General features: G+C 53.8%; 9 protein-coding genes across 9 annotated transcripts; 4 read left to right on the top strand and 5 right to left on the bottom strand.

Annotated features, from left to right (window-relative positions):
- Positions 1-198: 198 nt before the first annotated feature.
- On the bottom strand, positions 199-438 carry W97_04891 (uncharacterized protein; the record flags this gene model as incomplete). Its single annotated transcript, XM_007782779.1, has 1 exon — positions 199-438. One exon carries the CDS (start codon positions 436-438, stop codon positions 199-201), a length of 240 nt encoding a protein of 79 aa, XP_007780969.1.
- A 711-nt stretch (positions 439-1149) lies between these two features.
- W97_04890 (uncharacterized protein) lies at positions 1150-2106 on the bottom strand (the record flags this gene model as incomplete). The annotated part of the gene is made up of 1 exon (XM_007782778.1): positions 1150-2106. The coding sequence occupies one exon, from the start codon at positions 2104-2106 to the stop codon at positions 1150-1152; it is 957 nt and encodes a 318-aa protein (XP_007780968.1).
- Positions 2107-2539: 433 nt separating this feature from the next.
- W97_04889 (uncharacterized protein) lies at positions 2540-3988 on the top strand (the record flags this gene model as incomplete). Its single annotated transcript, XM_007782777.1, has 1 exon — positions 2540-3988. The coding sequence occupies one exon, from the start codon at positions 2540-2542 to the stop codon at positions 3986-3988; it is 1449 nt and encodes a 482-aa protein (XP_007780967.1).
- Positions 3989-4217: 229 nt separating this feature from the next.
- W97_04888 (chromosome segregation protein sudA) lies at positions 4218-8050 on the bottom strand (the record flags this gene model as incomplete). The annotated part of the gene is made up of 5 exons (XM_007782776.1): positions 4218-4516; positions 4574-5015; positions 5069-7744; positions 7800-7959; positions 8013-8050. The coding sequence occupies 5 exons, from the start codon at positions 8048-8050 to the stop codon at positions 4218-4220; spliced, it is 3615 nt and encodes a 1204-aa protein (XP_007780966.1).
- A 1430-nt stretch (positions 8051-9480) lies between these two features.
- W97_04887 (uncharacterized protein) lies at positions 9481-10122 on the top strand (the record flags this gene model as incomplete). Its single annotated transcript, XM_007782775.1, has 1 exon — positions 9481-10122. One exon carries the CDS (start codon positions 9481-9483, stop codon positions 10120-10122), a length of 642 nt encoding a protein of 213 aa, XP_007780965.1.
- A 2529-nt stretch (positions 10123-12651) lies between these two features.
- Positions 12652-14385, top strand: W97_04886 (uncharacterized protein; the record flags this gene model as incomplete). The annotated part of the gene is made up of 3 exons (XM_007782774.1): positions 12652-13582; positions 13631-14010; positions 14107-14385. 3 exons carry the CDS (start codon positions 12652-12654, stop codon positions 14383-14385), a joined length of 1590 nt encoding a protein of 529 aa, XP_007780964.1.
- Positions 14386-16007: 1622 nt separating this feature from the next.
- W97_04885 (uncharacterized protein) lies at positions 16008-17347 on the bottom strand (the record flags this gene model as incomplete). The annotated part of the gene is made up of 5 exons (XM_007782773.1): positions 16008-16166; positions 16270-16410; positions 16478-16801; positions 16900-17186; positions 17239-17347. The coding sequence occupies 5 exons, from the start codon at positions 17345-17347 to the stop codon at positions 16008-16010; spliced, it is 1020 nt and encodes a 339-aa protein (XP_007780963.1).
- Positions 17348-18056: 709 nt separating this feature from the next.
- On the top strand, positions 18057-18552 carry W97_04884 (uncharacterized protein; the record flags this gene model as incomplete). The annotated part of the gene is made up of 2 exons (XM_007782772.1): positions 18057-18233; positions 18256-18552. The coding sequence occupies 2 exons, from the start codon at positions 18057-18059 to the stop codon at positions 18550-18552; spliced, it is 474 nt and encodes a 157-aa protein (XP_007780962.1).
- Positions 18553-19032: 480 nt separating this feature from the next.
- W97_04883 (uncharacterized protein) lies at positions 19033-20927 on the bottom strand (the record flags this gene model as incomplete). Its single annotated transcript, XM_007782771.1, has 3 exons — positions 19033-19449; positions 19613-20334; positions 20366-20927. The coding sequence occupies 3 exons, from the start codon at positions 20925-20927 to the stop codon at positions 19033-19035; spliced, it is 1701 nt and encodes a 566-aa protein (XP_007780961.1).
- Positions 20928-21626: the final 699 nt, after the last annotated feature.

The following is a 21626-nucleotide window of genomic DNA, read 5'->3' as shown; positions in this document are numbered from 1 at the left end:
TTGGATCCTTGGGGTCCCGAACACTCTTACGATCTGTTCCTCACTCCAGAGCTCGCAAACGTTCTTCGATGTGAGTGACAGCAACTGCGCTTCGGCACACACAATGTTTTCTTTTGCTCTGTCGACCATTATCCCATTAGCCCGGGATGAGAATGGCCCGAGAAGAGACTGACCTTCCAACAACAGCCTTCAGCGTCTTCACTCGCTAACCATTATCGTCATTATGCCTAAATATCCCATAGCTAGCAAGATGTTGTCGGTCCATCCCATAGACATGCTCAAGAACTGTTTGGTGACTTGCTCGCCGAACAGAGCCAGAAGTGGTGCTAGGTCGCTGAACAAGTTGTTCGAGAATTCGTCGCCGCGGAAGCCATCGACATGCTCGACCACTGTTGTGGCGGCAGCCTGGACGGCAGCTGAAGTGTTCGCAGGCGCCATGTGTGCTCGGGGAATACCCAATGAAGGATGGAGACTTTAGGACTTTTAATGACTGATAACTGTGCTAACAAAAGCCACAAAACATGACAGTGCAGCTGAAGCTGACTTGGAGGAACAAGTAGAATGACACGTCAGGACCAACAGCAGTGAAAAAAGCATGCGGACTCGCTCGCCCGAGAGCTCCAACTTGTTTGCTATGTTCAGATACGTAGAGGCGGTATGTAGGCCATGCCGACCAATCCAAAGATGAGCGGTTGACGCTTGTGGTACAAACACGGCTTACAGCATGTAGTCTATGTGCAACGCGGAGCATGATTGTGAGACCTGCTGGTTCGACCTCCCAGTTTGAGGGCCGCGGCAGGCAACACAGCGTGGTCCAGACAATCGGTTCGTCAGAAGTTTGTGTCGGCGTGCCGCATCGTCTGAGCCTTGAAAAGTGCGAAGGGAACAGTAGGATTAGTGATGAACGGAGGAGGGCTGCAGTTCCTTCGACCAAGTGTCACGTGGGTCTAATGAACAGTACGAGCTCTACCGCAGCCATAGGCAACGCAGGCTGGTTTGGTCTATCTAGGGATTTTAGAGGGATAGGAACCACTCGCACCTACGCTGAAGGGCTTACATACTGCAAGCGCCACCAGCTCGTGGAAACGGGCCGCTTCGAATCCTGAAAGCACCCTTACGGATCGCTCAAGCGCTTCTTACGAAGACATTTTATATGGCCGTACCGCGCTCAAAGCTCTCCCTAATATCCGCGGTGTACTTGTTGTAGAACCGCGCCAGCTTCTCATTGAACTGCTTGTTCTTGTCGTTGATGTACGTGACGTCACCGTCGTCGTCTCCTCTGCCCCTGTCCCTTCTCTTCTTCAGCCTGACCTCCTCCGCCTTCTTGATCTCGCCGACCAGCCGGTCTATCGCCTCCTTACTAGGCTTGTTGCTCGCGAAATCGGTGCTGTCAGCCGTGGAGTAGAACGTGCCATCTTTGTCGACTGCGATGAGCTCTCCATCTTCGGTTTCGACAATCTCAAGCCCGCCGTTCTGCGCCGACCGCTGCACAGCCTCCAACTTCTCGCGTTCGTATGTCTCCATATCCGGCTTGAGCTCGCGCAGCTGCCGCTTGTAGATCTTGCGCGCGTCCTGACGGTAGTCCTGGAATGCCACATCCTCCCTATGCTTGTTCTTCTTTTCCATGCGCCTATCCCATTTCTCGGACTCCTCGACGGTCCAGTCCCATGTGCGCTTCCGCTCGAAATCCTCGCCGGCGGCCGCCGTATCTGCCTTGAGGAGCTTATGTGATGCTATTGCGTGCTTGCGATGGAGGGAGGAAAGCAGGTTAGGGTCCGTAGTTAGGCGCTGTGACTCGGCTGTCGACTCCTTCATGTTCTGCTTCCGCGACTGGGCCTGCCGAGCTTGTAGTGCTTTGAAGCGCTCTTGCCTCTCCCTTGCTTTTTCTGCCGCATCTGACTCCACATCATCTGCGGTGGTGGGCTGTGTTGTGTCAGTGGACGCGAGTGGAACCTCTGTTGCTTCTTCAGCAGCAGGTGACGCTGTAGAATCCTCCGGTTGCGGTTCGACCTGTGATGCTGTCGCTTCGATAAATCGGCGCTTTGCCGGCTCGCCGGTGACTTCCTCCCAGTCTGTGGAGGTTTTGCGTTTGTGTGCTAAAGGCATATTATTACGCAGGTTGCGTGTAGTGGTAATTTCAGTTGTAGTTCTGGTGTGGTGGGTGATGATGGAGAATGGAATGAGCGCCTCGCGGATGTTTCAATCGGCATGGAGACGGAAGTTGCCGAGGAACTTCAATGCTGTGTCGGACTGTATCTTTCTCCCCCTCAGCAGGGCTTCTCATACCCAATCGAACTATTGGCGAGTTGCAGCCATTTACCCAGCGTCCATGTCCTCAAGGGCGACCCGTAACGTCTGCATATTCTGCCAAAATGCCGTGTCAAGCTCCCGCAACACAGCTCGGCTTGCACCTTCAATACGACAGCTCTCTACAGTTCAATCTACCGACAATGGCCTACCGCCAGGGCCTCCACAATCGCCGCATGTGCATCTCGAACGCACACTGCAACATCAGATTAGCCTATTTAGCCCTGTGGACATGCTGAAGGAAGCACTATCGCCGCTGAAGAAACCGCAAGGGGCCCTTCAAGAGCATGTAAAAACACCAGTTACCCCAGGGCTTCTACAGCTTCCACGAAACCCACCATTAATAACGCCGGTAGAAGCAGTCGAACAGGCCGCCAACAATCCCACTCCCAAACAACTGAAGCTATGGCCGACACTAACCGTGGACGAATTCCGCGAAGCCCTCGGCCGCAAGGCCATACGGCGTGTAATCCGCAAGCAGCTCCAAGCCTGCCAAAATCCACGCGACATCCTGCGCGTCGTCGCCGTCGCGCTGCAGCGACCAGAGACGACCCTGCAGCTCCGACACCTCTACCACGCCCTAACCATCGCCCTCTTCAACGCGCGAAACCGTGCACCAGACACGGCCATTCTGGCGACCCTAAACGCCATTATCGCGCGCTTCCGCCTGGGCAACATCCCCGTCGCTGACGAGCTCATCGTGCTGGGCCTGAAGTTCGCGGCACGCACCCGCTCGCTGCCGGCCATGAAGCGGTACCTGAAGGAGACGAAGGACCGGGGCATCATGACGAAGAACCTGTTCCGCAGCGTCATCGCCAAGTGCAGTATCGGCAGCCGGGGGTTGGGAGAGATACGGAACGGGAAGTGGAAGAAGAGCGAGCTGGTGCAGGTGCTGACGGGGTTTCCGGGCACGCCGCCGGAGGAGGCGTGTCATCTTGGTAGCTTTGTGAAGAGGGACGAGTGGAGCTTTATTCATGGATGGATCACGATATTGGCGAGGTGTAAGCTGCATGATTTGTTGGAGGAGGAGTGGAGGTTGTGGCTGCAGCATCCGTTGAGGACTTCGCCGAGACAGTTGTCGAAAACTGAGATTGAGGAGGCTGAGAATGAGGACGATTTCAATGCGTATCTGGTATCGCATGACGAAAAACAGGGAAGCAACGACGTCGACATGATATCGGAGTCTGACATCGAGGTTCTATCGCAAGCCGGTTCGGAGTCCGATCTCGAAAGCTCGTCACAATGCGGGTATGCGCCACTAAACCCCAACCCCGACAACCCTGGCAAGTGGCGGTTTTCGAATCGGACGACGCAGACAAGAGGGGACCGGTTGTTTGTGGAACAACTTATGCACGCCGGCAACGCTGAAGGCGCCTGGAGAATGCTCAAGGAGAGCGGCCTGCCGTGGGCTGACCTCGAACGTTCAGCGCGAAACAGATTACTTGAGCACGTCGAGCACGCGACGGTTTGGAACGACGAACTTCGTGAGGCGATGAAGCTGAAATATTTAGAAGACTTGGAGTCCATAGAGAAGGCACTGGGCGTGCGCTGGGTGGCTGACAATGGTGAAGGCTACCATGTCTTGACTGGAGATCCTGAAGAGGCGTTGGAGCGGCTTTCGGAAATGCGTAGCGATCCAAGACATGGCTTTCCGCTGGAGGGCGATGAGGATGTTACGTAGTGTTTGTTTCTTACAAAGAGATATAAGGTACACCCGTGGACTCAATCATGAAGTGGCAGTGTGGTGATTGCAGCGCACTATGATTGTACCATCATGTATCTCAAGTCATGTATCGAAGAGGTCAACAGAATGCGTCAACAGAATGCCCCAGAAAGGGAAGCAAGATCCAGCCTATAACGCCTTTTGGTATTCCATCTCCATCAACCAGCAACACCATATATCCCCTGATTCAAAGCCTCTGTCCTTCGACAAAGTTCAAAGCGTCCTCGCGATTCACGACATCGATACTGCTCGTCTTGTTGGAGTAGCTCACTCCATAGCATTTCTCAGCCACCATGACCATCTCCGGCCTGAACGTCGTGCAGATAAACTGCCCACCGCCGTCCGTAGTCTCAGACAGCGTTTGCAGCATGCTGGCGACTGCAGTCCTGTACTGCGCATCCAGGTTGGCATCGATTTCATCAAAAAGGTAGAATGGCGCGGGATCGCACTGCTGGATGGCGAAGACGAGGGCAAGGGCGCAGAGACCTGTGGTGTCAGTTACGCAGTTGGGATGAAGGGCGGCGTTTCTGTTCATAGACTTACTCTTTTGCCCACCGCTCAGTTGTTGGATCCGCTGCTGCTCGTCATGCTTACTATTGAAGCTCACACTGATGCCTACACCAGTGTAGTTCTCCACACTCTCCCGCTCTTCCTGGCCGCTTTCCTCTTCCTGCTCCTGTCGGGCTTGCCTGTCTGACTTGCGCTGGATGATGAGACGCCCCTTGCCTGCTGGCACCAGCTTCTCAAAGACGTTGGCGAACTCGCGTGAGACTTGCTTGAAGGTTCGCTCGATAGCCTCGTCTTTTCGCTGGTCAAGCACTTCGATCAGCTCCTCGATCGACTTTTGCGAGCTATCGAGTTCAGAGCGCCGCTTAGTGAGGGTGTCGCGCTGCTGCTGGAATTTGGCGTATTGCTCGAAGGCCTTCTTGTTGACGTGAGAATATTTCTTGAGGGCATCGTTGACTTTGTGAAGACGCTTGATGGCCTGGGGTGCGAGTGTCAGTACTTGGTCTTCTTTCATGTTGCACTTCAGCTCACCTTGTCCGACTCCATTCTCTGATACTTATCGAAAGCCTCCTCTGGCAATACACCTAGATCCCTAATGTTGCGGCTACATTCAGCAAGTTTTTCGGTCAACAGTGCCTTTTTTGCCATGCTCTTCTCCATCCTCTTCTGATGCCGCGATATGGCATGCGCAATCTCCTCCTGCTGCCTCTGTTTCTCGGCTTTGTTCCCTTCTAGCTCAGCGAGCTGATTGTTCGCTTGCTCAATTGCCTCCTCAGCCTCTCGCAGCTTGCCTTCGACAGCCTCGAAAGCCTTGTTGATGCGCTTCAGTTCGCGCTGCCGCTCCTTTAGCCTTCCATTCCCATCGCCGCCGGCGCCAGTTCCGCCGTTGTCTGCTTCCTGCGCCTGCAGCTGCTCGAGTCTTGGCCGCAGGTTCTCGCGAAGCTCGACTTCGATGACAGTCTTTCGAGACTCAAGCTCAGAAAGACCGGGGCGTAACTCTGAGTACTGTCTTCTCAAATCTTGTACCGCAGCACTCAGCGTCTCCAGCTGCTGCTCTTCATCACGTGACAGAGCCTTCGCAAAGGGCGCGGCCATCTCTGCCTCATATGCGCTCTGCTGTTCGCCCAGTTCGCGAACAGCAGCTTCGATGTTCTCTCTAGTCCGATGCTTGGCATCAAGGGAGTCCCGCTTGTTCTGTAGATCGGCAGACTTGCTTCGCAACTCCTGTCGCAAAGGACCGTAGCTGTTCTCTAGTTGCTGCCGCTGCTGCTCAAGCTTCTGTAACTCGCCAACAGCACGCGTGATTTCCTGGTCTTTCTGTTCGAGGGCACGTCGGACCTCCTCGACGCGGTTCTTCTGGTTCTCATACTCTGTCCTCCATTTTGTCACGTTCTTGATGGCGTCAATACGGGACTGACGAGGGTCATGGAAACCACCAGTGAGAGCACCCTTCCTGTCCGCGCGGTCTCCCTCTGGTGTAATGGCGCTGACGGCGTGGCTGCGCGCGTACTGAGCCGCAACCTGGAGGTTGGGACAGATGATGGTCTTGCCGAAAACGTGCTGGTAGGCCTTCTCATATGTTGGATCGTAGGTCAGCTTTGTAATCATGTGCAGAGCATCACTGGCTTTCGGAATGTTGACTGGCTTTGGCCGTAGGCGATTGAGTGGCATAAATGTCACACGACCTGCTTTCTCGCGTTGCAGGATCTCGAGGACTTTCGTGGCTGTCTCATCGCTGTCCACCACGTAGTGGAAAAGACTTGTTCCTGCGGTGACTTCGACTGCCGTCTTGTATCTATCCGGGACCTCAAAAAGCTCAGCCAGGGTGCCATATACGCCTTCAAGGTTGTGCTGCCGTTTGATGCGCCGGACGGCAGCAATGCCTCTGCTGGTGTTTTGATCCATCATATGAGAGAGAAACTTCTCGGCCTTCTCAAGCTCGCGTTGCGCGTTGCTGACTACGGAGTCAAGTTTAGCTTCTTCACGCCACAGTTCTTTCCGTTGATCCATCAGCCTGTCTCGCTCCTCTTTCGCCCTCTGGATATTCTCCGAGATCGTCTGCATATTATCGCCTCTGTTATCTATGCGCGCGCGAAGCCCAGTGATCTCCTCTTCGAGACGCCCAATCTCTGTCTCAAGATCCGTGATCTCTTCTGTCGTCTGCATGGCAACTGCTTTGCGTGTGGCCAGTGCGACATTGACTGCATCGATCTCCCCTTGTAGCCAGGCATCTCGATCTCGCTTGTTTCTGAACTGTGCAGTTCGACCTTGCTTGGCGTATAGGCGCTGCCGCGTCCCTTCGGCTTCGATCAGCTGGGCCTTGATCGCAGCCTCCTGCTCTTTCCGGTTGTTGTACTCGGGCATGATTTGGGCCAGTTCCTGCTCACGCTGGCGGATCTGCTCCTGAACTTCTCGCAAATCGTCCTCATGCTGCGTCCTGGCTTGCCTCGCCGCAGATTGTCCTTCCGTAAGTCCGTTAACCTCGAGCTCGATCTTCGCCTTGTCTCGCGCTACCTCACGCCGCTCGTCCTCCAGCTGGGCTTTGTCGACTCTCAAGAATTCAATCCGTTGCTTGACATCGCTGATCTCGGCGTCAATCTGAGCCAGCTCCTGCTCCCCCGCACTGTAGCGCTCACGGTTGTCGTCGGTCTCGTCTACACCGGTCTGCCGCAGCTCATCGATGCTCTCAAGAGCCCGCTGGATCTCGATCTGCTCGCGGTGGTATATTGTGTACTCTAGGCATCGCCTTTCCCTATCCTTCTCTTGATATGCCTTTAGCTCCTCCTTCTCTTCCTCAAGTTCATCAAGACGCTCTCTGATGTACGTCAGCAGATCGTCAATCTTAGCGCGCTTGTTGTCCGTCTCGCTCATGATCTTGAGACTATCCTGCCTCCGCGATTCATACACTTGAGTTCCCGCAACTTCTTTCAGCAGATTCAACCGCTCAGGGTCCTTCATGTTCGTCAATGCCGTGACACGGCCCTGGGGAACGATATAGTATGGATTTGAGCGCGAGAAACCGGCGGATTCGAGGAGATTCATAACATCGGCTTTAGTAGCGTTCTTGCGGTCTAGCGAGTACTCGTCCTTCTTGAGGCCAATGGTTCGTCGGAGGACGAGCTCGGACTTGCCGGTAGGGAATCGCTCGTCGCTGTTGTCGAAGATAATCTCCACGTATGCGGACATGACCGCTGACCCGGAGCCTTCCTATGCGCGCGTTACTGTATGTTCTCCGCCCACGCGATAGCCAGAAACCACGTACGTGAAGCAGTGCTTGTCGCTCTTCGCGACCGAGCTGCGTATATGCATCGCTGAGGACGAAGCGGATGGCCGCGAAGAAGTTGCTTTTACCTGAGCCATTGCGGCCAACGATCACGTTCAGTTTGGGCGAGAAGGGCTCGATCACTGTTTGATCCTTGTAGCTGTTCAGGAGACCGTCAGCATTGAGCGATATAGCGAGGCCAGGCGCGCGCACCTCTTGAAGCCTTGAATGATGATCTGCTTGATATACATTGTGGAAGCTTCCGGCGCAGTGGCCTACTCCGGTGGACAAGCGCGATTAAAGTGTACGGCGCATCAAGGTGCAGGGGGGAATTTGAAACCTGTCAGTCGCGTGCGTAGCTGTATCTCAGCGCGTCGAGTTATTGATTGAAGCTGCAAAGCGGGGTGTTCTCGTTCGACAGGCTGGTTGATAGAGGGACGCGTTGACCGCGAGGCGCGTTAGGCGGCATCTGCCGAATCGCATCTTGGTGCCCGCACAGACCAAGAGTTCTTGCCCTCAAAGGCTAAAATCACTTATCCCTCACGAGTACCATTGATGTATCTTAGGCGGCTTCAATGTGCGACGTGTTCGGCCTCGCTCTGGTTCGCATAAATCAGTGAACACTACAAGTGGGAAAGCATGTATGGATCAGATCCCGGTCACAGGATGATCCTGAACAATTGACCAGCTCACTGTGGGCGTGATCGCGTCTTCATTATTGGCTGCCACTCAATATTTCATGTCAGGGTATGAGTTGCCCGTATTGTGTTCATCCTCAGAAAATGTCCTGCGTGCCTGAAGTTCGCGACCGTAGCTTTGATAGCACACATAAGCCCTCGCTCTACCTAATTCCGTAGTTGTCCGCCGCCTTACGCTCTTGTGAAATAGTTCCCTTAACTGAGTACGACTTGAGACCGCACTACATCCAATCTCCCTCGATGTCTGCGCTCGATCTGCAGCGATACCCTTCAGTCATAGCCCCCAGGGCTCTCCAGCTCCGTGAGATTGGCATAACATCGATACTAACGCCGAACGCGGCCACAAGTCTATTTGAAAACCAGCATCCTGATAGACTGGAGAAGACGAATTGTCTGATTCGTACCATAGAAGGAGGAGATAGTCGTTACTAGCGCGCAATAAGCGAAACTTTACGCCGACCGCAAGTGGCAGAGATGACGAAGTGAGGTCGCGAGCGATTTCCTTCTACCAACTCAAACACACCTACCTTCACCTCACTTTGCTGCGCTCACTTCCGAGTTACACCATCACATCCATTTTGCCAACAATCGTTACAGTTTCTGCGCGCTTCTAATACTCAACCCAAATTCATTCAACATATACAGCGTACAATCGTACAAAAAGCCGATCAAGTATTACAATGACGAGGAAAATGGAGCTAATGAGGCGGCATGCAAACCGAAATCCTACCATGAACCAGTGGATTCAACTATTCGGCGAAGAATGGGTCCTCGAGCTCGGCGGAACGGACCAAACACAATAATCAGCCATTGATAGTGGCTTAAATACAGACGATGAGCGTGAGGAAGATGTGGACGAAACACAAGATGGCTTGTCGCAGCCACTGAACCCTGACAACAAGCATCCTCGGGCCCACGGAGGAGAGGTTGATGTTGTTCCCCGTCTGACGCTGCTCACAACACAAAGCGTCTGCAGCTTCTCCATGACGAGAGCAGAGGTCGGCTGGAGTGAGTACGTTGCAAAGAAGAACGCGGCGAGATCCTTGGCTATACACCGTGCAGAGTATGGGCTCAACCTCTGGGCCCTGGTAAACGCCGAATGCCTGACCTTTCAGGAGGACCGCGATCGCGTAGACCGCTTCGGGGGCAGCTTGCTTTCCCATTTCCAAAGGGACAGCCGCAAAGTTATAGCAGCTGCTAGACGATATGCCACAAAACTACTTCCTACGCCTGGCGAGCCGCTGAACGGAATCGAGAGAGTCGTGGTTCCGACCGACATCGAATACATCCGTGGAGAACATGTAAAGAACCTCGGAGCGACGAGACGCGCAAAGTCGCTATACAAGGACAAGCTGGTCGTCTACATGTTGGAAAGGTACAGGTGGCGCTCGATGTTCGCCGTTGCAAGTACATATCGCTCGCGCCACATACAGAGGGTGCATCTGCAGCCGGGGCAAGAGAGGCCTAGTCAGACGTGGAGTTCCAATACTGAGCGCATCCACGAGGTCACGGATAGCGGCCCCGCCGCCGAAGGCTCCTTGCTGGAGGAGACGTTCGAACCATTGGACCTGGATGCGACAGAAGAGGATACCGAGATAGAGGGGAGCGATTCCGGTTGCAAATAACTCACCCAGCAGCTTCAGGGATATTGGAAGCACTGAAGTTGGCTCGAGGGGGACTCTATGTATTAGTACTTTCGTTGCCCGAATATGTACTAAGAGGCTTGCTAGAATACTCATGGTTGGCGTGTCTTCCTGAGAGGAGTGCGTGAAAGGTGACTCGCATGTGACAAAGTAGTATCGCGGACGGCGATCGGAGTACCTGCAGGTCGCTCATGAACAGAGCATTGCCCGACGAAGGTTCATCGTGCTATCGAGGCATTCTTCCATGATTAACTCTCTTGCGACCATAGCACAAAACAGTCCATGCCCTATCCCTATACTTTTCGTGCCCCGCTTTTTCCGTTTGGTACACAGGCGAAGAACGGCGGGTCCAGGCTCTGCTGCGTGACTGAAGAAGCTTGATGTCCGTGATCCGCCCCAGCGCGCGGTGAGCTTGTCGCTAACACCGCGGAGCCACTTGGTGCTTTCTCCCTTCCCGTTGCCGAATCTCAGATAATTCCCACTCCGGAAATGGGGTTGCCCGCAGGGCGCGGGGAAGGTATGGGTCCTGCTCAATCGCATCTCGGGTTTTACGCACGACCCGATTGGAGGATTCAGAGTTTTCATCGTCTAAGACAGCAGAAATGGGTGGTTGCAAGCAACAACCTCCGACGTTTCTTAGGCTGAGACGATCTCATGCCATTTCTGAATGTAACGGCGTCGACCAGAGCCGTTTCTGATCTAGAAGCTGCGCTAGAATAACGGAAAATGTTGCCAGTGAAGTCAACTGTTCCAAGTCAGCATCTGAGATTTGAACAACGCGTCAAAGTTCTAGGGCTATGCATCGTTCCATCGGACGAGGCTGGGCGACAGCGGCCTGCGAACCGATGGCAAGAAGCCCCCCTGACGCGCCGGCCGCTGGCTTGGGCGCCTTGAGACACACCCGAAGCTCGAGTCCTATTCGCTGCTTGCAGTGCGACACGGCCAGGCCCATGACCCGGCAAGTCTTGAGAACTGGGGAAGCTGGAGGTCAGAGGGAGCGAGGTTGGACGTTCCATGCTCAATTAACAAGGTTGCGCCATGAACCAACCTTGTAGACTGCGACAGTTTCGCACTAGAACTTCGATGCCGCTTCCACGAATCTTCCACGCCCCTTCTTTGCATCTGACCTGCCCGAAGCGTCAGATTAGCCGCTCGATGCCCTGGTGCGGATCACAAGGGCCAGCGTAAAACAGCTAACGCTTCAAGCCTGCTGGGATCACGGCGTCTTGGCAGGTCGACAGCGTGTCTAGGGCTGGAAACAAGGCGCGCCGCTTCACCACCATGGATTCCTCTCAAGAGCTCGGTGGAGGAGATGGATAGATAGTGGAGCAAGCCTTCACTTTGTGAGTGGAGCGTCAGCAAGTGGCTGGCCTGGGGGTGCGACATTGGAATGCGACTGTGGTAGTACATTGGGGATACGAGTCGTGACAACAACAACAAATCGCCCTAGAGACCCTGCAGCGGCTGTAGCCGCCGATAGCTTGCTACAACTTCACATGTGCTCTTCATCTTCACTGCGACTTCGGAGTACCAAAACTTGCATTGCTGGGGCAGAATTACGTTTCGGGGAGCCGTGCCTGCGAAGTCGCCGTTTGCGGTGCACTGACGGCGCGTTACCTGAGCGTCTGAAGATCACCGAAATCAGAATCGATGATAGCCAGTGGAACACTATGTCAGGCTATTTGGTGACCATGTGCGTGGTTTCTAGGAATTGCCTTTGCTAAGGTACAAGCAGCTTCCGGCATCCTGGAGACCTGAGGCGCTTTAATCGATTTTATGGGGAAGGTGGTCGGTTTAGAGTGGATTGCGACACGAATGAAGGACCACCATCTTAGGAGTGTCTCCAACCTTCGCGGCCCATCTGGACATGCTAGGGGGCGCACGATTAACGTCCCTCATCTAATTGGCACGCCCAACCGCGCCGTTGAGCCCTAAAGTAAACAGCACGGGTAAGGCATCCCAGCCCAGCTGCGGGATTCCGCCGCATGGTCCAGCAAAAGCTTGGACGACGGGGCATCTGCAGATCAGGTTGACGGGCTCGGATAGGTGCACACCGCCGACGACGTGCCAGAGTACTGGAGAACTTCTCGTGGAACTTGGTGCATTTTGTGGTCCTTGGGAGTCACCCAAGGATAACCTGCCGGTCGTACTACCATATGAAGATCGAAGAGCCGCAATTGATTGGTGCGTGTGCTAGCCTAGAAGCACAAATTTACCTGCGCGACCATCGAATGGCGAAGACACATTCCTGAGCTATGATCTACCCGCATGGGGACGTGAACGTTGGGCATCTCCTCGTTTGCGGAGTGCCAAGACTTTCAGTGAAGCAGAAGCATCGTGAGATTCACCTGGCCGCTTTTAGCCAAACTTGGTCGGGCGCGTGATGGGTTCTTTCTTCATATATGACCCGCATCCGGGCAACCCTCTCTTCTGCTTCTTCAGCGCGTCCTCCACTTTCTTCCGCCTCCTCAACTTTCTTCCTCTGTGATCACCTTCAATCAACACATCACGATGCGTTTCGCTCCCAAATCCAACCGCCAGACCGGCGATCTCAGCCGCGTCGAAGCTCCTGTCACGGCCAAGGCCTACCTGCTTTGTGCTTTCGCCTCCTTCGGTGGTATCCTCTTCGGATATGACTCTGGCTACATCAGCGGCGTTCTCGGCATGAACTTCTTCAAGCAAGAGTTCGGCTCGCCAGGCTCTCTTGATGAAACTGCTTACAACGGCTACCTCTACAAGACATGGGAGAAGTCCCTCATTACGTCGATCTTGTCAGCTGGTACCTTTTTCGGTGCTCTCTTCGCAGGCTCTCTTGCCGACTGGCTTGGACGTCGGATCACCGTCATTCTTGGTTGCGCGGTCTTTTCTCTCGGTGTCATCCTCCAGGTCGCCTCTACGTCAGTCTCCCTGCTTGTCGTCGGTCGTCTCATCGCTGGCATCGGCGTGGGTTTCGTCTCGGCTGTCATCATCCTCTACATGTCTGAGATCGCACCGAAGGCTGTCCGCGGCGCCATAGTTTCCGGCTACCAGTTCGCCATCACCATCGGCCTCCTCCTCGCTGCGGTAGTCAACAACAGCACGAAGGACCGCATGGACACTGGCTCGTACCGCATCCCAATCGCTATCCAGTTCCTATGGGCGTTAATCCTCGGCGTGGGCCTGTTCTTGCTCCCAGAGTCGCCCCGTTGGTATGTGAAGAAGGACCGCCTTGAAGAGGCCACGAAAGCCCTCGCTCGGCTACGTGGACAGCCCGTCGATTCCGAATACATCAAGGATGAGCTGGCCGAGCTTGTCGCCAACTACCACTATGAGATCTCTAACATGCAGGCGACATGGGCCGACTGCTTCCGTGGCGGCTTTAAGCCATCCGGCAATCTCCGCCGTGTTCTTCTTGGCATGGCTCTACAGATGATGCAGCAGCTTACTGGTGTCAACTTCATTTGTGAGTAGCTTCTTGAGATAGTTGATAGGTCGAACTAACAATCTGAAGTCTACTACGGCACAACCTTCTTCCAGCAAGTCGGCATCAAGGACAGCTTCCTCATAGGCATGATCACCACGATTGTTAACGTGTGCTCCACTCCTATCTCCTTCTGGACCATCGAGAAGCTTGGTCGTCGTACTCTTCTCATCTATGGCGCCATCGGTATGGCCGTGTGCGAGTTCCTCGTTGCCATTATCGGCACTGCCACCGGCGAAGGCTCAAAGGCCGCCGGCACCTGCCTCATCGTGTTCGTCTGCTTCTATATCTTCTTCTTCGCCTCGACCTGGGGTCCTGGCGCCTGGGTGCTTATCGGCGAGATCTTCCCGCTGCCCATCCGCGCCAAGGGTGTCGCTCTTTCGACCGCCTCCAACTGGCTATGGAACTTCGTAAGCAACCCCATTCCACGCTGTTCTCCCGGACATGACTGACTGATCTTATAGATCCTCGGCTACATCACCCCCTACATGGTGGACGCCGAATAGGGCAACCTCAAGTCCAAGGTCTTCTTCGTCTGGGGCGCTACCTGCACCGCCTGCGTCCTCTTCGCCTGGTTCTTCGTTCCGGAGACAAAGGGTCTCTCGCTCGAGCAGGTCGACCAGATGCTCGAGGAGACCACCCCTCGCACCTCCTCTAAGTGGGTGCCGCATGGTACCTTCGCCGACGACGCCACGAGGCACGACATGGGCAAGATCACCGAGGCAGTTGCGGAGAAGGAGACTGTCGAGGCACGTGTTTCCGAGAAGGGTGAGGACCACGTCTAGACTGTTTCTCCGAGAGGGCGAAGTTATTGATGTGGTGGATGGCTTCTGGATTCAATGCATGCTTTAGCGACTTTGCTCAGGACATATTTGCTTTGGCGGCAACAAGATTGTACGCCCGGTTCTGGTTGATTCGGTGGGTTAGCATGGGTTATTACGGTAGCTCTTCTCAGATACCCATATAAGGTCGGCGCTTGCAACTATTCACCAACTTGAACATTGTGTAGCTTGTGATGCTCGAGTTAAACGCTCTGACTAATCTGCCAAATACAAGCTGCACATGATCTTACTCTCGAACAAAGGCGCAAGTCTGGCTCGCCGGCTCTGGCACGTAACCATGTACTACGGCTGATCAACTTCTCGAGCCTCATGCAGCACTCTGCGCCAATATCGTTCAACCTCTTAACCCTTAACTCCTGGCTTGCACGATGCGGGTCTGTCGCGCCAGCAAAGCGTTCCATAACGGCTACATAATCTTGGACGTTATTGCTTTACGCCAGACTTGAGAAGGCCCAAACAAATAGAAGTCTCCAGTAGTCGCTTCGCGCTTCGGCAGGTCTCCGCTGTGCGAAATTGTAATCTTATCGAAAGTTCACGGGCGAAACTGCTTGCTTGATAGAGAACAGGGGATACTTAAGGAGAGATGCCACCTAGGCACGTACGGCATCCGGACCACTAGAGCTGCCGATTCTTCCGCTTTCACAATCCTGTCCGTCTCATCTCGATCTGTTGTTTCCTTGCAAAAGATCCAATCGCCTCTACACTCTCGTGCGGATAAGTGTTTTCTTACATGTCCAAGATTCTGGACAGTTCCTTGCCTGCACACGATCCTGTCACCTATCCGCAACATGCCTCTGGTACCCGCCTGGAATCAATTGTGCCAGTTAGTATCATGGCACAAGGAACCGTCGCTTAAGCTAGCGGACGTGCTTTGGCACAGTATACCCCTATCGCGTACGCCCAAGAGATCTGGGAGCAGTCCATGAAGTCGGGAGTTTGCACCGCTGAAACTCAGGACAGCCACTCTTACAAGCGTTCCGATAAGTTCTCACAAGGATTCCAGATTGGCTGGCCTTGACTCCTGTACATGGCATTGGGTATCTGTTGTAGTATGTGACATCTCTTGCTTTCTCCATTGTATCAGCAATGGGCCTGGTTGCGTGGCGCTATCTCGGCCCAAAGTCCTGATTCATGTGATGATATCGCGCTTCGATTCAGACATGTCTCTGTTTCGAGCTCTCCTCATCTGAAATCTTCACATACCATTGCATTCCAGTAGAACATCAATCAAGCAACCTAGCCTGCCGCTTATGTGTTTCTGTATTAAAGCTAAGGACGACGCGGACGTTAAACTGGCGAAGACTTGATCTAGCTGGTCGACGACATGATACCAGAAGCTGGTTCTGTATTGCTTGGCTACGCATCTCAGGTTTCTTCTAATCTTTCCTCCTTTTTGTTGAACAACGCGTCTCAGGTTTTGAACAGGGACGAGAGGCTAAACGAGCCTTCCACCCTCTGCGGCGTCCTGGACTGGGTGGACGCTTGAGACTGAACATCACTGTACTGGTCATGAGAGATTGAACCGAAATACAGTCACTTCGCACGACATACGTGCCGCCATCGACCTACAATTTCGCCTGATAGTCCAACACAGCCGGTAGCTTTACGCCTCCCGGTCTCAGCTTGCTAAAGTCCGTTTCGACGGATCCCTGCTCCGAGACATCTGGGAAAGGTCCCATGGGAGTGATAGCTTTCGGATTGATGTCGTAGTGACTTTTCGTGTACTGCGGTCGCTATCAGCGCGTCTTCCTCTTTAGGCGAAGATCTGCACAGCTTGAAGACTCTTCCTTGCGATTCTTAGGACCTTGAAAACGAGACGGCACCCACATTCTCTTTTATATGTAAGAAATCCGTCGTCTCTTTGAACCCTTTGACATTCCAATACAGATTCTTGAGCCACTCGTTCAGCACCGGGTAGTCCCATCGTACCATTCCTAGGTTGCATTTGAAGTGTTGATGGTATACAACCTTTGTATCTCTCAGTACGCATTCGTCCTTCAATCCTTCCGTTCTAATCGGACTTCGTGACACTCACATCAAATCTCACGATCGTGCCATACAACCGCACATCAAGCTCCGTCAGCTCTTTTCCAAGCACATACGGCCCGCCATTCTGGTGCAAAATCTCTTCGACCTTGTTCAGCGCGCCGAACACAGGGATAACGTTCTTGTCATAGGTTTCTTGGTCTGGTGCGAAGCCCGCTTTGTAGACGCCCGTATTGAGGTCCCTCTGCATCCACTCGGCTATACTGTCGATTTGCGCGCGGAGATGTTCGGGGTAGAGATCGATTCCGGTGAGCTCGGGAGGCAGGAGAGAGTTGAAAGCTGTGGGGAGCCACCGCAGAATTTCGGTACTTTCCTGACGTAGACCATACACTCAGCTTAATCCCATACCTCGTGCCATGAGATTAACGCAGAACATGCTTAAAGGCTGTGTGTGTGTCGGAGGCTCCTCACATTGTTCACAATGGTCGATGTCTTCTTGTCCCACAGCACCGGCACTGAGTATCGGCCTTTGTAATCCTTATCCGCTTTGAAGTATACCTCATGCAGATACTGGCTGCCGAAGAGCTTGTCCACCGTCGCCCGTGGGTACTCCTCATTATCCTTCGGGAACCTCCACCCTGGCCATCCTTTCTCGTCGCCTTTCGGGTACGGCCGAACGATGGAGATGTCGATGAAGTTTGTTAGGCCCTTGATATGCCTGACAAGATTGGCTCTGTGGGCAAAGGGGCAGAAGAGACCTGACTAGTGTTAGTGACAATTGTGGTAGATGTATACTCGCCCTGACCACACCAATGTAAAGGTGATACCGTCCGTTCTCTGGTGCGAAATCTGTGCCCGGTTTTATCACGCCGTGCCAGCCATCGTCAGTGCCCGCCTTATGTATTTCTTCTCCGGTCATTGTGGAAGCACCGACGAAACTTCGGACAGCTATAGCTGCTGGGAATTTGAAGAGATACAACTGAGAACTGCTCGTCCTGCTCAAAGAGCGCGCTGCGAACATGCAGCGTAAGCAGCCTTTCAACTAACGTTTGTATAGCTGTATTTGTGGGCCTGTAGTCTACTTTACATCCGTTTCCATCCAATGACGCAGCTCACTTTCTGTAGGTCAATATCGCGAGTCATATACACCGTAGTAGGTATGTCTAACTTACTCGTAATGCCCAGGGGGACCACCCTGAACGAGATGACCCGCTAGCCTGTACCTTAATAGAGGACAGTCGATTATGCATTAACATTACTTGCAGAGCTACATGTATGAAGCTCTAAGTGTAGATATGCCCCCAAAACGGCGAGAGCAACCGCTTCCAGCTTCTCTGTCTTACCGAGGAAGCTTAGCCTGCTAATCATAGCCGCAAGCCTCCTCAGCTGGCATGGTCAAATAAGACAAGGCAATTTCCAAATCGTGGCTGGTAGTCTTGCTTGACCGAAACTCTTGTTTCCACTTCAGCTATCATCCCATCGTTTCCCCTTCATCTGCCGCAAAATCTCTGTTCTCCTCAGTATCCACCGGCTCACCTCGCTCCCACCATTATTCCGTCTTAGACTTCTCCCTCATTCCTGTTCCACCGCGAATGGACAAATCCTTCCACGCCCGCATGGCTCCCAACATGCAACCTTGGGCGTCCGGCGTCAAAATCCCTTACAATGCATCCTTTACTGCGGCACAGTACGAGCGCATCAAACGTGGGCACGTCCCGACGGAGATGGAGGACAAGTGGTACATCTACTACGGAGAGCCGCATCTGTGGTTTGTCCGAAGCTGGACTGGGCTTCGCGTGTTCAGGGTAACGCTTAGGGCATGTATAGAAGGGAGGGGCGGGGCGGGAGCGGTGGAAGAGGCAGGAGATATGGAGAGAGCAAAGGGGACGGCAGGGACAGAGTACACAAGAGCTAGGGAAGGGAGCGGAGGGAGAGTGGGGGATTCTGGGTACGGTCGTGCCAGAGGGCGTGGTCGAGGACAGGGGCGTGGCCACGGGAATGCGGACGGGTGTGGTCGTGGACAGGCATACAATGATCGGTGCCATGATCAAGGCCTCGACCGAGGCCATGGACATGCACATGGACATGCTCATAGTCCTGGACGAGGAGACGATGCAGCAGTAGTGGAAGTAGTAGAGGCTCTGTGGGCGGAACAGCTGGCTAAGGACAAATCGATGATGGAATTCCAGGTCGAGGAGCTGAAGTCGTTGATCCAGAACCTGTTGCTTCATGACCGTGAAGACCGCGAAACGACGGCTTTCCAAGCCGATGGCGGGGATGTCGCCGATGCAGATACGGCGGAGACTACGCAAGCAGAGAGGAAGAAGTCGAGGTGGCGGTTCTGGAAGAGTTGAGGACGGCAGGGAACCTGTTTTCCCAAGGGTGGAGTCCATAATGAAATCGAAACGCCTGATGAGTGCGGTGATAAAGCTGCGAATGATCACAGTAATTCCTGGATCAGCGTAGTATATTCTTCAATGTCATTGATAGCGTACATCAGGCGGATAAGCTGAACGCAGAATCCACAGTGACATCCTTAAGCAGGACGGTCCCCCAGCAAACTTCCCTCGTCTTCCATGTCCCCCAACCTCCTCTCACCCCTCCTTACCGCCATCGATCCCCTTTAACCGCCAACAACGCCTCATAAACCGGTAAAAACAACCCGCACCTAGCATCAATCTCACTCTCCCTGACTATCTTCACCCCAGCGGTCCCCTCCGCCCCCAAAACCCCCACATGCAAGTCCTCCGCCTCCCTCTCGAGCACCGCCTCGCTGAACCCTAGCCAACCTTCTTGGGTCCGCACGAAACTGCCACTAGTTCCTACAGCATTCCAACCGGGGCCTTCGGCAGGGTTCTTCGCAAAGCGCGCCCAGGCCTGCCGCATGAAGTTCGAAAGGGCATACTGCTGTGCTGTGACGTTGTAGGGAGGGTAGGTGGAGAAGACGAGGGGGAGCTCGGAGCCGTGATAGATGCCTAGGTTGAACCCTGGGAGCTGGATGTTGGGGAAGGTGGCGTTGAGCTGGGGTTGGAGGGGGCTTGTTAACTGTTTTCTTCGCTTCTCTAAATATGTTCTTTCTATTTTGACGGAAGGATAGGGGCTAGTTTGGAGGAGGCAGAAGTTCAAACAAGAGGAAACGGGGGAAAGGAAGACAGGGGACTAGGGAGGAAGGAGAAAGACTAACCCAATACCGCCACGCAGGGACTCCGGCCTCAGCAGTGACGTTAGTATGCAGCGATTGCGGGCACAGAAATGAAAACTCTCCGGAGATTTCGGCAATAACCTCATTTTCCGTCCTGCCCTGTAAGGGATAAGCCAGCCGGACGGCTTCTATCGCCTCAGGCGGGAACGCGCCAAACCATTGATTCAAGAACTCGGTAAGGTTGTCCTGCACGGCTGCGAATAGAGTGCCTTCCTGTGCATTTGTGCCTTCTAAGACGGGTACACGCGCAATGTTTCCGTCAGCGCGCGCAGCAGCCGGATGGGATAGCAGCGTGACATTGTCCGAAGTTGGATAAAAGATGAGACCGTTAGCCTCAGTGATCTCGGTGAGATTCTCCGCAGGCACGCTCCTGACACATGTTAGATTGCTGACCGGATCACTGCAGCCGAGAATCGCCGTCAGAGCCAGCCAGGTCGGAGTGCTGTCCACCAGGCCGGGGTTCAGGAAGCTGTACTGGCCGCTTTGGAGGATAGCAGCGCGGAACGGCGGATTCTGGGGCATGGTTGTGATGAGTGTATCGACAGAGAAGGCGCCGGCTGACTCGCCCATAATTGTCACCTTTGCTGGATCGCCACCGAATGCATGGATGTTGCGTGTTACCCAGTCCAAGGCAGCCCTTTGATCTAAGAAGCCGAGGTTTCGTTCAGCGAGAGGCAATTCGGGGGCGGAGGCGAAGCCAAAGACTATTTCCATCCAGAACGTCAGTTACTGAACTCAACATTGGTAATGCAGGAAGGTACATGCTATTAGTCCGATAGTTGATGGTAACGACAATAACGTCCTCATATGCCGCAAATGGAGAGCCGTCGAATATGGGCTGTCCGGCGCTACCAAACTGAAAGTTCCCTCCATAGATCGAGAACATCACGGCGCGACCATTACCAGGCACAGGTCCTGCAGGAGCGTAGACATTGAGGTAGAGGCAATCTTCGCTTTCTTCGGGAGTGAAATCGTTGAATACAGTCTCGAGGATGTCAGACAGCTCTGCGAAGACAGGAGGGAATTGTTGGATGCAAGCTGGTTTCCATGCACTCGCGTTGAGCGGTGCATCCCATGGCTTCGGCTTCTCCGGGACGGCGAAGCGTACTGGTGGCGCTGCAAACGGTATGCCGAGATACTTGTTCACGGCTGCACTTGCTGAGGGCAGATTCGTAGTTGTACCGATGACTACACCAGCATCGATGGTGATCGAGGGGACGGTAGGTGAGAGATTGGTTGAACAGACTTGATGCAGAAGAAGTGGAAGCGTCAATAGGAGCGTAGACTTAGGCAGCATTGTTTGCAACCCAGTGGATAGGGAAACTAGTTGAAACTGTAGCCTTAGCGAAAGTTGGTGCCATTCTCATGGCCTTTATATGAACGACCTCATCAAAGTTATACGGTTAGATACGGAACGAACGGCCCCCATTACCTGCGTGCGGAGCAAAGAGATACGAGACTGCGGCCTTACGCCATGTCAGGATGCAGGATTAGCGTGATTCCTTCTTGACTCCAATTGCAAGGGCGGCATCATATTTATGTGTAAAGATGCCTTGAGCCTGGTGGCAGAACAGCCTGACCTTGGCAGATTCCTTCAGACGGTCGCTCTTAGGGTGGGGGCCAAGTCACATTCCCGGGGAAACGTCAAGCAAGAATTGAGAATACGAGATACGAGCAGTACGGTCGGGATCGCAGATGCATGACTGGGCCACTGTACGTGCGAAGAGCCTGGCGACCGGTGTATGCAGTGGATCGAGATTACCATATGGCTTGAGCTCCGATGTTGTCGGCTTGAGCAATGTCGCAACTGTTATGGTTGCCCAGGTTTGTGGTTTTCGGTTGTTGGTGGAGGTTTGCTGGAGATGTCAGGCCGGAAGCATGGAGTGGTACCGTGCACGTGAAATAAACTGCAGTTGCAGTCCCGCATCCGTGTTTGGCCGCAAGAAGCGGCAGGGTAACTGCTTTTGCAGGAATCATGATAGGGGAATATGTAGAA

The sequence above is a fragment of the Coniosporium apollinis genome (genome assembly GCF_000281105.1).
Source record: "Coniosporium apollinis CBS 100218 chromosome Unknown supercont1.22, whole genome shotgun sequence".
In the NCBI taxonomy this organism is placed as follows: domain Eukaryota; kingdom Fungi; phylum Ascomycota; class Dothideomycetes; genus Coniosporium; species Coniosporium apollinis.
This window is presented reverse-complemented; position numbering and strand designations above follow the sequence as displayed.